Genomic DNA, 16,753 nt, shown 5'->3' with positions numbered 1-16,753 from the left:
TTGATAGTTGTTTATCTGTTTGTTTCAGGTTGTACATGCACACAAGCCCCACTTCATGGCTTTACACTGTCAAGAATTTGGAGGAAAAAACTATGAAGCTTCCATGTCTCATGTGGACAAGTTTGTCAAGTAAGTAACTGGGAAGTTACCATATATATTGTGGTATATAATTCTACGCAGAAGTAATTAGATGGGCAAAGTATATAAGCTTTGAAATATTTTTCCACTTCGGCATGTCACGTGAGCTTGCAGAAGGAAGTGACTAGGCAAATGTTTACGCTTTGTGTTGTTTAAGTTATCAGGAAAAGTAGTAGTCTCCTCTGGCCATGTCCTGGCAAGCTGCTCCTGCAAGACATGGACTCTGTATCTCCCTTCTGTACTGTCTCTGGGATGAAGGTCACTGTGCCCACTAATCAAACAGTGCCCTGTTTGGAGAGCTCTGCCTCCGGGCTCTGCACGGGCCGTGCTTCTGCGCAGGGGTTGTGGTCGGCACGTCCCAGCGCCTTCTGACAGCGGTGACGTTTGTAGTAGCTGGTGACACTGAGAAACTGGTGGGAGCAGGGCAGAAGGTGCTGCAGTAGGAGCATCAGTAGAGCTCAACGGGTTTGCAAAAACTTACCTTGTAAGTTTTGGCACCCGCAAAAAAATCTGGAGAGGGAATTTTTACAAGGGCATGGAGTGATAGGATGAGGGGGAATGGTTTCAAACTGGCAGAGAGGAGGTTTAGATGAGATATTAGGAAGAAGTTCTTTGCTGTGGGGGCGGTGAGCCCCTGGCGCAGGGTGCCCCGAGGAGCTGTGGCTGCCCCATCCCCGGGGGTGTTCAAGGCCGGGTTGGACGGGGCTGGGAGCGACCTGGGCTGGGGGGAGGTGTCCCTGCCCGGGGCGGGGGGTGGCGCTGGGTGGTCTTCAAGGTCCCTTCCAACCCAAAGCGTTCTGTGATTCTCAGCCAGGGTGAAAAGTGAAGAGTTTTTCCTTGGCCGTTTGTTCAGGGGCATCCTGCCGGCGCCGCGGGCACCGGTGTCGTGCAGTGTGAAGGGGAGATGGAGATCTCCGTGGGGAGGTGCTGGGGGGGAGGGGGGCGCCGCTTCTCAGCCGCCGCGGCTGCCGCAGCGCGCAGTATCGGCTGCGGACGGCGCTGCGCACCGGCAGCGGTGTGCGGCCGCGCTGCGGGTCCGTCCCGTGGGGGCGGCGGGGCCGGGCCGGGGCTCCCCCGCGGGGGCGGCGCCTCCCGGAGCGCGAGGGGCGGCTCGCGCCGGCACGAGACGCCTTCACTGCGGGCACGTGCCACCCCTCCGACTCCCGTCCGTCCGTCCGTCCGTCTGTCCGGGCAGGTCACAGGACGCGCGCTGCCGCTCTGCGGGTCGGGCCGGGGGCGGCGGGGGGCGGGGCCTCTCCGCCCAGCCACGCCCCCTTCCCGCCACGCCTCCGCCCCGCGGCAGTGCGGCAGCGCCCTCTGCTGGCGCCGGTCGGCGCGGGCCGCCCCGTCCCCTCCGCTCCCCCCGCCCTCCCCCGTCCCCCCCGTCCCGGTCCCCTGTGGGCGCCCGGCCGGGGTCGCGCTCACGAGCGGCCCTGTCGCCCGGCCGGGCCCCACCGGCGCGCGGGGAAGGGGCAGCGCGCTCCGGCGTGAGTAGCCGCGGCGGGGTCTCGCTTCGCTGCACCGAAACGGGCCCGGGCGCCGCCGCGCTCCCCTCCCCGACGCACCCCCCCGCACCCTGCGGGGCTGCCGGGGCCGGCCGCTCGCCCCCGCCGCCGTCGGGCTACCGGGGCTCGGGAGGGACAGCTCTGACGCTGACACGGGGCTTTAGCGCGGGTCGCCCGTTTTTAGGGGATTCTGTGGTCTTCAGCATCTCGAGCCCTTCGCAGCCGTGTCCAGCCGGCCGTTGGGAACGCCGCGCTCCGCTGCGAAGGGCCGCCCGTGGGGTCAGCTCGGGAGCGTGCAGGCAGCCCCTGCGGCGCGGGAACCTCCGTCCCCGAAAGTCACACCAACGTGAGATGAAGGGCGGTGGTTCCTGGGTGGCACTGGGGACACTGCAGAACAGAGAACGATGCCAAAGCAATTGAGTGTCTCTGCATCTCCCTTTACGTTTTCAATCTTTTCTTTCTCTTTCAGAGAATTGTTATCAAGTGATGCGATGAAAGACTACAACAGAGCTCGAGTTTACCTGGATGAGAACTATAAATCACAGGAACATTTTACGGTAAATGTCTTTCTTTCATAAGTTTGGTTCAACAGATGGCGGCTCAAACTGGTTGGGGTTTTTTGATTGCTGTGGGGGTGTGAGCTGTTTCCACCGCGATGAGGATTACATCGTTACTAAGAGTGTTTACTTTGTAGGACGCGGAACTGCTGATCTCGCAGAATCGTATCCATTTAAAAATGAGTAGACTGTCAGAACGCACAGAAAGTCTTTTCTTTTGTTTAAAATGATTGTCTTAAGGTTTTTTTCCTCCAGTTAACCTTCTTGGTGGATCAGAATTGCCTTCCATTCAAGCAGCCGTGTTGCTGTCTGTCAGTGGGAGGTGGTGCCAGCCCTGCGGGGCCATTCGCAGCCGACAGGGCTTGGTGAGGGCTCGAGACTTGTGTTACGCGTCTCTAGAGCTGATTCACCGGCTCGCTCGCCGGTGGGATGGTGAGAGGAGCCGGAGCACAAGTTTCCACTAGTATGCGAGTGATATTTAGGTAAACGTGCAACCGGGGGTGCAGCGTCGCCTTTTATGCAGAGCAGAAGCAGTTGTACGGATGTTGCTGTGACCATGCAGTGTGCGAACCCGTCTGCTGTTTGTCCGGGGGATTAGCGCTAGGTTGTACAAGAACAAATGGTCCTTCACAGAGGTGACGCAGTGACACCTCCGGTCTCTGCCCCTTTCCCCAGGACGTTGCTCGGTGCAGTCGGCAGCTCCTGCCGGGCTCCCCGGTGCCTCCTGGGGCTCTGCTCCCTGCGCGCGAGCTGGCGCTGCCCAGCGGCCGAAGGCAGCGGCTGGGGCATGTGGTCCAGATAGGGGAAAACCAGCCCCCAAGAGGCACACAAATCCTGGCTCGGTAGCGTGTAACCCGGGGGAATAAGAACCTGAAAAGGTTTTTGTTTATTCAGTTTTTAGTGACTCTGGCTGGGAGCCCAGGTAACGTGGAACTGGAGGAGAGAGATCCAGATTTTTTTTCTCTTTCTCATCAAAGAGGCGAAAAACAAGATTTTCAGCTTTACTGGGCCTTAGTGGGACAAATCTCGTGTCAGGAGTGTTAAAACTGTATGCTGAAGGCATTCAGGAAGCCCTGGTAGATGGAGGGCAGTAGGACAGCACTGCATGTTTTAGCGCTCTTACAGCTCGGAGCTGCATCTGGATAAACCTGCTCACTGACGAAGGCCCGCGGGGGTCCCGCCACGGGGCTGTGATGGACCTGCAGTGAGCACCTCCGGACACGGTGAGAAGCGCTATCAGGCGCTCGGCACAACCTTGCGCGGAGGGTCGGACCGGGTAATCTCCAGAGCTCCCTTCCGACCGAGGCTTTTCTGTGGTTGTGAGAAACAGGGATGATCATCTGTGATCTTAGTTTGGGAAACACAGTACAGAAGGCTAATGCAACCCATAACAAAATAAAAAATCTTTTAAAAAAGATGGCCACAATACTTTCTAGTATTGAAGTTGTTTTATTTAATATGAGGTATGTTTGTTTCTAATGGTGGATAAAAAGGCTCTTAAAGAGGTTGACAGCAATTCTACACATAGAGCATGTGCTGTTTGGGTCTCTGAAGAACTGTGTTTTGCAAAATTCTGAGTTCAAGAAATAATGTGGTTTCTTGTTTCACGTTTTAGCATTATTTTCTAGGCGCTATGTTTTCTTGCAGTATTCCCCAACCACCTTTGTAATTTTCCCGGTCCTGTCACTAATATTACTTTGCCTATCTTCTTCTTCTTCTCATCCTGTGTTTACTAAAGCCAGGCCTTCCTGGAAAAAGAAATTCTGTCAACAAAATCAGTCAATAAAAGGGGGGGGGGACACACGGGGGACGACTGCTTATACCAATATTATTTTCCATGGAAAATAGTCTAATCAAACATGTGCTTTTATTATTTGATTAAATTACCTTGTGTTGAACTAGTAACTGTAAGGATCTCAAACAGGTTTGTAAAGGTGTCTGGTGTGGCCCCACGTGACAGGCTGTTGGTAAGTAACGCCACGCGCAGCAGTGCCGCCGTGTCGTGGGGCAGGGAAATGGCTCCGGCCAGCTCCGGTGGAGGCGATCGCAGGAGGAGGGGTCCCAGGGGAGCCCTCAGATCTTCTCAGATGTGGGCTCATCTGTACGAGCGACCTGGCAGCGAGTGCAGAAGCGTTGCTGATAGCATTAACACGTAACGTGGTTACTGGGAAATGACAACAGGCGTAGTACCGGGGTGTGTTGGTGAGGTGTCTCCGGTACCGCAGGGGTCCCTCTCTGGAGGATGGATTTTTGAGATTATGTGGGACAAACTGGAAACGAGCTCCCGTCGCAGTGCTGTAGCTGAAGAAGGCCTTGAAATGTAGCTAGTGGAGGAGTGTAAGAAAGACAGTGATTTTTGTCTCTGTACAGACATCGCGAAGACAGCATGGGTGTTCTGGCATCCAGTTCTTGCATCAGAATTTTTAAAAGTGTAATGAAAAGATGGAGGTGACTCATAAATGATGTTTCTGACTTTTTCTGTCTGCTGTTCTTTCCAACCCATAAGAACCTTTCAGAGCTGATCAGTTCAATGGGGAAAAGGGGGAAAAAAAGCAAAAGACGAGCGATGATTTAGTCGCACTGTATGTTACTGTCGTTAGGAGAAAAGGTTGTGTGCTAGGGGAATGTTTCACACCTTCCTTGTTAGACTTTTAGTAGTAGTGGCTTGGAGCCGAAGCCAGAAAACCTAGAAAGGAGAGAGGATGCACCTTCACATTGAGCTGCTTTTTGGCACTTGTTGCTGACTGTCTTCATACGTGGTTCATGAGACTACTGTTGTGAATCAAAGATTCATATAAATGATTTTTTACACGTGTGGTTTGAACTGGCAATTCTTCAGCTCCTCTGTTCAGTCTTTGTGCGCATATAACTTATGCCGTGAATGACTGTCTGAAGAGGGGTTTCACCACTGTGGTGTGTCCATTTAGGGTAAAGTTTTAGTCTTATCTCCAGTGTGGTTTGGCTCGCAGGATGTTATGTGTCTCCCTGTTTCCTCATTAGTTCTGCTTGATTGCAAAGTTCTTTAACTTCTGAGGGCTTTTTTCCATCCCTTCTAAGGCACAGAATTGGCAGCAGATGGTAGCCCTGTAATTACTATATTATTACCTCTCTGTCTTTGCAATATAAACATTTATCACGTATATTGTTGTATAACGCTATTTTCTTTTGAAGTGGAGAAGCCCAAGTAGTTGCAGTTTGTCTAACCTTTACCCCTGCTGCTTTCACGTCCCTTTTTCTAGCAGTTTTGGCATCACTTCTCCTGTAAGGCTCTCCTTGGCTTGGCTCCTGCAGAGCTAGATCGGACTTTGCTGCCCGTAGTTCCTCAGCTTGGCGGCGTTAGGGCTGACAGCGGGACCTGAGAGAGCGGTTCCGGCAGCCCGTCCCTCCAGCACGCGGCCTCTCCCCTCCAGGCCGCGGCAGCTCGGTGCGTGTTATACACGTGTTGTGAAATGAAAGAACAAGGTGATAACGAGGGATCTCTCGTGGAGCGATTTGGTTTTAAAAACTCTGATCCTTAATACACAGCGAATTATTAAACGGTTCATTTCGCATCATCCCAGGCACAAATGACGTTTAATACCAGGCATTTGTCATTTATGGTCACGTATACCAAATCTGGTATAAACCAGGCAGGTTTTAGGTTTGGGATTTATGGGGAGGGAGTGGGAGGTGTCGTGACTAGGGAGGACACTGTGCGGCGGTCGGTTGGTTCGTTTTGCCGTAGGTGATAGGATGAAGCTGTGTGGGAATTTGTTCTGCTCAAAACTTGTCAAACGACACGCACAGGATACAGCCCCGGCCCATGGGATGGGCAGCGAGGGTACGGCCAGGGGACGCTCGCGGCACGTCTCTGGACCGCGGGGCGGTCACTGCGCGGTCGCGAAGGGAAGGGTTGGGAGGGAGACTCGGATTTTGGCAGTGGCTCTTGACCTGAGGCTGTAATTAAGGCACGCGTGGTGAGCCTTTGCAGCAGAGGTTTCACAGGGAGTGCGGGACAGCACGCACGTGACAGGGACGAAACGATTCATATCACGCTTCAGAGATGCACGGTTTTCTAAAATTTAAAAATGATCTGAAGATTAATCTCTTGGCAGATAGCGGCTACATTAGAGCTAATGCTTCTCAGCGCTGGGAAGGTGACAGCGTCGGAGTTAAGAGCTCCCACCGGTTATGAATGAGGTTCGTGGGTGACAACCTTTGCGAGCGTAACGATGGCTTCCCAGAAGTTTCAGATTAACTAAACGGGCAGCTCTGATGCTGTTCCAGTTATGACTGGAAGTACAGGTAGCAAACTGGTGTGGACAGACTGACTCGTGTGCTAGCCTGAGATTTCCAGATATCCAAACAGGTTGACAGTGAGTTTTAAAATTCAGCCTTCCATAAATCTCTGGTTAAAACCATTATACTTTTTTTGTCATATAAAATGTAATCTCGAAGGTAGATCTTAGTTCCTGTTAGAGAATGTATAACTAGTGAAGAGAGAAGACAGGTATAAGAAGACTGAAATCGGTAAAAGTCTGAGAAGCTGAGAAATTCAATACAATTGTTGTATTTATTCGAGAGTGCGCCCAATGGACTGCACTCTGGATAAAGCGGGTCTGCGCAGCTGTAGTGGTTTTTCCCAGCGCCCTGGCATCGACAGTCTCTGTTAAGTTTACTGTACTTGATACGTTTCACGTAAGGGGTAAATTATAAATCTTGATGCTTTTCTGTGTGAAGAGTTACTCAAAAATAGTTGGGTTTGAACTTTTACCTGTGGATACTTCTCCAATAGCCTAAGTTAATTGTGAATAAGGTGCTTTTATTCTGCAATAAGAGCATTCGTACTGAAGCCAAATAGCAGCCAGAAATAAGTTGATGTTTTCATCAAATCCGTAATTATTTTTATATGAAAACATGTCAGTATAATCAGTGACATTTTTTATTCTAATTAGATCAAAGCTAGTTTTGTTTGGTGCCCTGTATTTATCGATTTCTGGAATATTCAATTAAGGTTTTATATTGTATAGCAAACATTTGTGGTTTGTTTTTTTTTTTCTCTCATTGGTAAAAGAAGGCAGAAGAATCCCCCCTGCATAGCTTAAACCATGCTCGCAGTGTTGGACGTGTGCTTTCAGTAGGTTGAGAGAGAATCTTTATCGCACAGAGTCAAACCGGACTGGGAGCAAGCTTGTCACCCGCTCGTGCCTCCAGCTCCCCGGGGCGCGTTGTGCGCTCAGCTAGCGGCTTTGCGGAAGCACCTGCACAGCAGGGCGGTTGCTGTACTTCTCAGTATCGATGTATTTTTAAAAAATAAATGGAATCCTCAATTGCCTGTCTGCTCGCTGAGCCGGATAGATAACCGTGCAATGAAAGAAATGCTGTTGGGCTGCAGAGCTGATGTGCTGAAGTGTCAGCTTGCTCCTCCTGCTAAGGGTGTATTGCACTGTAATTAGCTTATTACATAGCAGATTTGTTTTCAAATTAAAAACAAACAAACAAACAAAAACACAAAAAACAAACAAACCAAAAAGAGAGCTACTTCTTGAAACTAATGTTTCTGACATTAGGAAGATGTGTTTTAACAAGAACACCACCATAAACCACAAATGTTACTTTGCACTGCTAATACAAATACACTGGAAGGAGAGAGGATGCTGCGCTCAGGTGGCCGCCTTCTTCCAGAGTTCAATGAGAGTGAGATAATTACTGAAATGAAACTTCTCTTAAATAACCACCCAGGAAATGGACAAAGGTAGATTATTAATGGAGAATACAGCAGGTAACGGTCCATTTTTTCTGGCAGGCTTTATTCGCCTGCCCCCTGCGCGCGCTGCAGTGGGGTTATGGGGCGGAGGTCTCGCCGTGCTGCAGGTGGGGGAGGCATCGGTCGTGGGGAGCGCATGTGGCCATCCTGACGAGCGGGTCTCTAGAAAGCCCTCGGGGGGTGCCGTCACACCACCTCTTTGATGGGGCACAAGTGCTCGGGGTTGAGCAGGGCAACTGCCTGTACCTCGGGCTGCCCCCTGCAGCGCGGTGGGGGGTGTCCCCGTCCAGCCCCGCTCCCCTCTCCCTGTGCGGCCCACGCGGCACTGTCCTGGCGGTTTTTTTCTTGGCCCAGGTAAATCAGCCCACGCATTGCCATAATGTGTAGAGAATGGCTATGCTTTCTTTTCCCCCGATTGTTCTTAGTTGACTCCATGCAGTGGGTACCAGGAGTTTTTCAGATGTGAAACAGCTCTTAGACCAAGCGGGATGAAGCACTGGGTGGCTGCAGCGGGGTCCGGGAGGGACCTTTGCTCCAGTCACTGTCTTTAACGATAATGGCCCGAGCTGGTGTGACGGGGGGGCCTCCGGTGCTCCTAAAAACACAGGTGGACAACGTCCGATTCAAGTGTGTTATTTTACCTTAAAATTATATCTGCTCATTACTGAGAGAATAGTAAAGTTAATTTTTGTTAGATTAATGATATTTGAGCAATATTTTTGGTTGAGCTGAGTTCGAATAATTGGCCGTTAATTGAAAAAGGAAATTGAATGGAATTTATCTTGTACATAAATCCTGTCATAGTTATTAATGAGTCTTAGAAAATATCGGCCTGTTCCCAGAAATGAATGGTGTACGCCGATTCTTCTGAGCTTATTAGCTGTGGCAGTTTAGAGTTTTGTTAAATAAAAAAGATGATTTAGGAAGAGCGACATAATTGAATTGAGCACTGGGGGGTTCTCATGCCTGAGGAGTTCTCAGCCCGTTCCTCCATTAACAGTTTCTCGGCGTTCTCCGTTTGCGCAGAAAGGCCGTTTTTCCCCAGGAGGGGGAGCTGGAGCACCGGGCTGCGCCGCAGGGGTGGGCAGCCCCGCACCCCCCGCGCCCCCCGCGCCCCCCGCGCCCCCCGCGCCCCGCAGCGCGCGCGGGCCAGGCCGGGGCTTCTGGCGCGGCGGGGTGCGGGCGGTGCGGGCGGTGCGGAGGGCGCGTGGCCGTAGGCGGAGGGGCCCTCTGCCGAGCGGGCGGCGTTGGAGCGCGCTTCTGCCCGGCCCGGCCCGGCCCTGCGGTCGCCGCCTGAATGGTCCTCGGCAGATTCCGTGAGCCCCTTCCACCTTCTCCTTTCTTCCCTTCGCTCCTTCCTGTGCAATTTTATTTTGTCCTCGAGGTTTGTTTTTTTTTTTTTTTAATAATGTCGTCTTTGAAAAATACGCCAAGTTCGAGAAATAGGACTTCATTTCTGGTCTTAAGCCGCAGCGTCGTAACAAACCGAACCCCCCCCGGTACCAAATGCGTGTCTGGTGTGATCGCGGCCCCCCGGCCCTTCCCCCCCCTCGGCCCCGCCGTGGCCGGGGCGTTCTGTGGGACCCGACTCCCTCCCCGCCGGTCGCGGGGGTGTCGGCGGTGGCAGCGCCCGACGCTCGGCTCCAGAGGCCTCACCCTGCCGGGGCTTCCCGGGGACTCCTGCCCCGGTCCCGCAGAAGGTCTGGGCTCGTGTCAGACTTGGGCGAGCCGTGCTTACCCAAAGTACCGGTTATGGCACAGCCCCGGGTTCCCGCAGCGCGCCGCGGGGTGGGAAGGCGGCAGAGATGCTGTGCCTGGAGCGGTGTATGGCACAGGCTGGTTCTGTGGGGGTCACACACACACCCCCTCACCCCCCCTTCACACCCCACCCCACCCCCCCACACACACACCCCCACACACACCCCCACACCTCCCCACCCACCCCCCCACCCACACCCCACACACACACACCCACACCCCCACCCCACCCCCCCCCACACACACCCCCCCCCACACACACACACCCCCCGAGGGTCACCCAGGGAACCATCCACTGGACCAAAGGAGGGTCCACAGGCCCCTTTCTGAGAAACACATGAGAAAACACACAAGTATTTTGTCATCACCAGCCTGCCCACATCACTTCTCAGCAAACGTTTCCTTCTGCCTCCCTCTTTTATCATTATTTGTTATTATTTTAAATAAGTAAGAGCTTTTTAAACACATCTTACTGTGCAGGTCCTTGGGGGTTTTCTCTTGGTCCCCAAGCGCAGAGGGCCGTGCCTGGCGCTGGTGGGCTGCGAGGCGGTGCCCCGGGGGCCGTCCCGTGGGACGAGGCCGAGGTCTGCACGGCGAGCGTCCGGGAGACGCCGCCGAGGGAGCGCTGGCGTTTGTGCTGGTGTTTGCTACCTGGATTTGCCTTTAATTTGTACTTTCTGCTAATTCTGCTTCCTGGGTGGAATTAAAATTCCTTTTATTAAAAGGAATAAAGCCATTTGAAAAATACGTTGGTCTTCCCTATAGCCGCCCCTAAAACACCAGACGCGGTCCTGCGGCGGCGGTGCCTTCTGGCGGGGCGCACGCGGTGGAGAAAGCGCCATGGAAAATGGAGGGTTTAATCGGTGTGCGGTGCTGCGCGCGGCGCAGAGCGCGGCGGGGCCTCGCGGTGGCGGTGTCCCTCGGCACTCGGCGCTGTCACCGCGGCGGGGTGTCGGGCAGAGCCCTGTCTCCTGCCGAGGGCCCGCGGTGGGGAACCCCCGACGGCCCTCTCCGGGGGTCCCGGGGAGGTGCGCAGCGGGGAGCTCTTGGAGAACGCGTTGCAGCGCTCCGCCTCCTCATCAGCTTTTGTCTTTAATTGGAAGAAACCCGTTCCTGAAGTGAGCCGGGGAATGCAGAAGGTAATCCTGCTGCTTCTGACAAAGTCATGAAAGTAACAGTGCAATAAGTATTGTCACTTTGTGACGTGGACGTGTATTTACAGCTACCTGAGATGAAATCTCCCCCTTAATTTCTTAGGGGACTAAGTCGGCTGTCAGGGAATTGCTTCCGATCTCTTCTGGATGGGAAATAGGACCTGAACGGTGTTGCCACAGCGGTACCTTCCTCCAGTTTTGACTTACCTTTTTTCTGTGCGTTTTTGAAACAAGTCTGCGAGAGGTCTGTAGAGTTGTTCCTGCTGTGAGGAATTTCAGGGCTTATCTTCCACCTCCTTTCTGACACTTCCGTATAATTGGAAGAGAAGGAATAATTACAAAACAGTGAGAAATTTCACAGATCAGTAGCCCAATAATGCAGTCTTGGGTCAATTTCTGTTGTTCACAAATGTGCCAGCGCTGCGGAGATCGGTGATACAGCCGCTTCTTTAGACATAGAGCCATTACGCTGTTGGTATTAGCTATGGATTTACAATTTATATGGAATTGCGTTTTCTACGGGCTGTGGATTTTATATTCAGAATTTCATACTGCAGTGGTGCAACAGACTACATATTTAGGAAAAGTGTGGCACTATTTGTAAAGAATAACCAGGACCTGTTTTAGTAGAAACCCATACATCTAAAAATCAGCTGAAATATGAAATTAAACTGTAGACTATAGTATCTGAACACAAGGGGAAATTAATTATTTCTAAGCTTATAAAAATTAAAAAATACTTTTCTGATTGCTGTTGGAAAAGTGATGCTAAAACAAACTTAAAAAAACCCCAAACCGAACCAAACAAACAAAAAACCCCACAACCAACCTGTAGCTGCCCTGTGACACAAGAGCTGCTGTGGTCGTTGGTCACCTGGGCCCGTGTCTCCGCGGTGGGTGACGCTCCTGCGGCACTGAGCCTTGCGGGTGCCGGTGTCGGCGCTGCAGCTCCGAATTTCCTGAGAGCCGGGGTGATTTAAAATGGACTGCCCGTGCGCGGGTGGCAGCGCCCACCCCACTGGGCTCCACGCGCGGGCACACGGGGCAGCGCCACGGGCACCCACGGGTGGGTGAGCCACTGCAGAGCCGCTGTGGCATCAGGCCGCCCCCCGCCCTCCCTCGCTTTTCGGCAGCGTCGGCGGTTGTTGTTGGTTGGGATGCCGTTTCTGAAGCCGGCCCTGTTGGCACTTGTTGTTTTCGGAGCTGGGCAGGAGCAGAACTGCTCTCCTTTCGGTGTAGGAGCACGTTGCGTTTTCGTTTGATTCTGCCTTGTTGCATATTTAATTATTGTGTGTTCTTAGAGTAATTTGGCCAAAGACTTACGGGAAGAATTATTGGCTGGCTCAACGCGTACATCAAAACACTAAATCTTCTCAATCATATTGCATTTGTTTGACAATTCTGCTTTTGACAGCTCAGTGATACTGCAGAGATATTCCTGAGGCTTTGACCGAGTCCTTTACAGATTAGTATTTGCTGCCTGCTTTTTGCATGACCGTTCACAAGTTTTATCTAGCTCTTTTCCTTTTTTTTTATGGTACATAATACTTAGAATTTATTCTTCTTAATCCTGTCCTGAAGAATGAATGTAATTCAGTTTGATACATAAATTTGCATGCAAATAGTAAAGGATTTTGAGGAAAAACATGACTAATAGAGATTTTTCATTTATTGTGAATGGAATAAAAGTCCCCTTTTCAGGCCTTTATTTTTATATTATTTTAGTTTAGTTTCGTAAAATTCCTTTACTTTTCTGGCTTAGTAAAGTCCAGGAGCACAGCAAATCTTGTCAGAGTGAAAGGAAGAAAACCTCCATGGTAGAGGCGCTGAGAAAGGGCTGTGCAGAGCGAAGGCTGACCCAGTGCAGGCACGGGCTTCGCGGCGTCCATCGTGGTGTCCGTCCCCCGTCCCCGAGTACGGGAGATGTCGATTCACAGGGTCACATCAGTGCACCCGGCCTGCCCCCAGACCCCGCACCACATCGGGGACGCCAGCGGTGCCCGGCAGCGTGCGGTGGCTCTCGGGCGGTCTGTGCCCCGATGGGCGCCGGGAGGCAGCCGGCGTCTTCCCCGGCTGGCGTGGGGTGGGGAGCGCGCGCCGGGGGCTTCCCGAAGAGCCGAAAGGGGAGTGGACCACTGCGTGGTATCCATCGTTAGCAGCTCATCCCCAAGCGAGCCGTGGCCAAAGATTAATAACTCTTCACGTTAGTGATTTGCGGGCAGCTGCTCACTGTGTGTGTTTCGGTACCTGATGGCGTTCTGCACATCTGGTGAACGTGTGTTGGTAAACATTTAAATGCTGTACAGTATATTTACTGGGACCTAACCCTTCCCTTCTAAAACACGGGAATCCTCCCTGCCTTCTCCTAGGGCCACAGAGGCATTGCTGGGCAGCGCTGCCGCCGTTCCCGGTGTGCGGCCGTGCCGGGGCCGTGCCAGGCAGCCCCCGCCGTCCCTGCCCCGGCTGCTGCGGCGAGGGCACAGCGCGCTGCTCTGCGGCGCTGGGGGCTCGTGGGAGGCTTCGCCGAGCGCTCGGGAAGGTGTGCGATGTTTAATGGAACAGGAAGAGCAGTAATGGGAAACAGTATTATCCACTGAAAGACTTGAAGATGCGGCACAAATAGTGTAGTAAATGTAGTAAATGCTTTCATTGAAGTTTGAGAAGCCCCACATGGGTCTCCTCTGCAAACTTGGGAGCGTAGTTGCCAGGTTTTGTCTTTCCACAGGAAAAAAAAAAATAAAATTATTAAAGTATGGGGCAATCAGATACCTTGTTTGCATTTGTGTGTGGTAGGGCTAAGGGCAGGAGCACGTGTACGCTGCTCTAGCATAGCCACGACTTTATTAACAGCTCTTTTCAAGTAATGTGTGTGAGGAATTTTGTTTGTGCAAGCAAAATGTTTGATCTGGAACAGCTCTGGCTTTCAAGAAAAGATGCGAGATTGGAAAATGCGAAAATAATTGCTTAAGAAATTATGAAACGCTGTTTAAGGAACTTGCTAATGTGTTTGAGGCACTAAATTAATTCTTAAGTAAGAGCAGCATGACTCTGTAGAAAAATTATACGTATGCTATTTACTGATACAAACTAATGGCTTTCTTAGTGTTTGAAATAATGTTATAATGCAGTATTCATGGCCCAAAAGAAAGCGATACACGAGCCTGCTGCCTCCCTTTGCACGGCTGTCTCGGGCAGCCCGGTTCCGCTGCGTAGCTTGCCAGCTGTGCGTTTCAAAAAGGCTCGGAACGGCACCGATTTTTTCACAATTAAAGACGAATGGGTAATAGGAAAAGATTTTGTTGCATTGCGCCACCTGATCGTAATCCCGAGATCCTGCCGTTGGTGGGAAGAGGCAGTGAGCAGCCCACATGCTGAGGGGAAGAAAGCTGAATAAGAACCTGCAGCGCGGTGGGTGAGGCGGCAGCGGGCTGAAGCCTGCGGGCTCTGCGCGAGGGCCCCGGGGTGAGGCGGTGGGGTGAGTACCCCCGAGGGAAGGCCACAGAACAGGCCTGGCGCTGGCAGAGCCGGCAGCGCCTCCGGCCGTGAGACCACCGTGGTGACGGTCGGGCCGGACCGAGTGCCCTGCGGTACCTTCACAGCGACGTGGACGTCCAGAGGTGTTGCTGCCGGTACGAAACCGCCACAGCCGCAGCCGTCCTGCTCTGAAATTGGACAGCGTTTGCAACGCGCAGACCCAAACTGGAACCCTTGACACTGAGGAAGTGTTTCCACTTAGTTTTAGAGGGCTTTCCAAGCGTCTATTGATCAGTGTTCTCTAACAGCACAGAAATAATGTGTCTAATTTAGCTGGCCACATGGAGGAGTATAGAAAAAACATTAGTTATCCCTTGAAAGGCTTGGAACATCGATAGGAGGACATAACATTAATGACTTTCCTATACACGAGCTTCAAAAATGGCTAAATGAGGAAGAAATTACAAATTTATTTTCCTATAATTTCAGCAGTTGTCTTGTTTTACTGCACCAGTAAAGCATTAAGCAATGAAATGTCACACGAGGAGTATTTTCCTGATAATTTGTCTGACATGCAAAGCATATAAAACAAAAGAGAAAAAGATGGAAATGTGGGGTCTAGTCATTTTGACAAATTTAGTGATTTTTTGCTCATGAAGTCTGGCTACGAGTCTGCTGCTTCTGTCCAAACCATTTCAAATATTGCTGTTTCCTAAGTGGCTCACTGTGTCAGGAACGTCTTTGTTGTCTCAAATCTGTCCTTTACCCTGAACACAGTATTGCTAATTTTATGGTAATTTATTAATGTAAATAAATGCATAGCAAAAAATTAGGTAGATCTCAAGCTTTTGTTTTTCAAATAAATGGAATAAATACCAGGTCTCCAGAGGTAGGTGGTAGAAGTCCCGCTTGGGAAAGGGTGTATTTGTGCAGTATTGAAGTGTAAAAAGGTGGTTTGGGTTGGTTTCATTTTATCCCGCCTTTTCCAGATAAACAGAAGATTTTGTTGGGGAAAAAAAAAAAATACAAAATCAGATTTCTGAATGAACTGAAATGACCCTGAATGTTCATCCTAGACCTGACTGGCATTACCCCCAGACTACCCGCGAATCCTCCGTAGGCTCAAGGTTCCCGTGGTCCCGTGCAGGGTTCCCGCCGGGCGGGTGGGACCTGCGGCTGTCGGCGAGGTGCTCGTGGCGGCTGGTGAGAGTAAATTTGCACGTGGTGTGTATGTAGAAGTGTGGGTGCAACGGGTGGTCTTTTGCGTTCAACCAGTTTGACCGTTGAGGTTGTGCATTTTTCATTTTTTAGGGTCAGTGGAGCGGCATTTATCCTTACACCTTGGGAAGGGCTCCCCAGCTCCTCATGAGGATCTTTTTGTTTTTTCCTTTGCTAAAAGTCATTACTGTACCGGGGTTATGCAACATCCATTGTTTCTCTTTCCTTAAACTAGAAGGCATCTCTTTTATACCTGCTTCGTAATTAGCGCAGAAAACTGCGCTGTCAATAGTAGCCAGCGTCCCGTGAGGCGGTTCGCCAGTCAGGGGCAGTTGTGCGCGGGGGGGTGCCCCGCGGGCAGGGCAGGGCTGGCCCCGGCAAGGGGCTGCGCTGGGACCCCTCAGCGTTTCGGGTCCGCCAGAGGGGTTTGTGGTGGGTCTGGGGTGCAGCCTGGAGGCGGTAACGCGGGATGGGGAAGGGGGACAGGAACGGCAATGGCACTGCCGGTCAGGCGGCGGCGACCTGTGAAGGGGTTTGAGAATGCAGAAAAACGGATTCGGTTTCTGGCGAGTGATGAGGGCAGCGCAAGAGCAAAGCTTCACGGTGGGAGCAGTGACAAGGAGCGGCGTCAGAACATCCGAGAGGGAACGTGGGACAGTTTATAAAGATGATGGGAGGTGTAAATCTGTGTTGTACAACGTTAAGCCTCATCTGTACCATGTTTGTGAAAATGAGCAGATGTGCGGTACTCCTGCACGCTGGTCATGAGCCGCTCTGCGTCCCGCGGCGCAGGCGAGCGTGCGTAGGTACGGCTTGCTGCCATGGAAGCTACGGGAAACCGGGCGGCCCAGAAATTGGGGCAAGAGTTTGGTCTTCATATTAAAGGTTCACAGTTGGTGATTTGACCACTTCTATTAGGGCAGTTAGGGGGTTTAGACCACAGAGGAAGAAATTGTATAAGGAAGGTAGGTACGAAGGGATGGGTGATGTGTGAGAATGTCAGAGACAAAGTAGTAATGATCAGGAAAGATGTGGACTCTGAGAGTGGGAGAAGACAAAGTAAACAATAACTTTAATGTTAAAAAAAAAAAGAAACAAAAACTACAACCCAAACAAAAAAACCCCACCTTTTTTTGGTAGGAATTCCTGTCTATCTCACCTAATTATCGTAATGGCTTATTAATCTCGGGCTCGAAAGGCTGC

General features: G+C 51.7%; 1 protein-coding gene across 1 annotated transcript in view; it reads left to right on the top strand.

The window, feature by feature from the left end:
- INPP5A (inositol polyphosphate-5-phosphatase A) overlaps positions 1 to 16,753 on the top strand; it is a gene marked incomplete at its 5' end in the record, with an annotated part of 249,378 nt that overhangs the window by 81,071 nt on the left and 151,554 nt on the right. The window contains 2 exons of the mRNA XM_082486228.1: positions 29 to 129; positions 2,113 to 2,200. Coding sequence (XP_082342354.1) covers positions 29 to 129; positions 2,113 to 2,200 — 189 coding nt within the window. The remainder of the gene's footprint in view (positions 1 to 28; positions 130 to 2,112; positions 2,201 to 16,753) is intronic.

Source organism: Vanellus vanellus (assembly GCF_965231255.1).
Source record: "Vanellus vanellus genome assembly, chromosome: 7".
Taxonomy (NCBI): Eukaryota; Metazoa; Chordata; class Aves; order Charadriiformes; family Charadriidae; genus Vanellus; species Vanellus vanellus.
The sequence above is the reverse complement of the archived record's forward strand: the minus strand, read 5'-3'. Positions and strand labels throughout refer to the sequence as shown.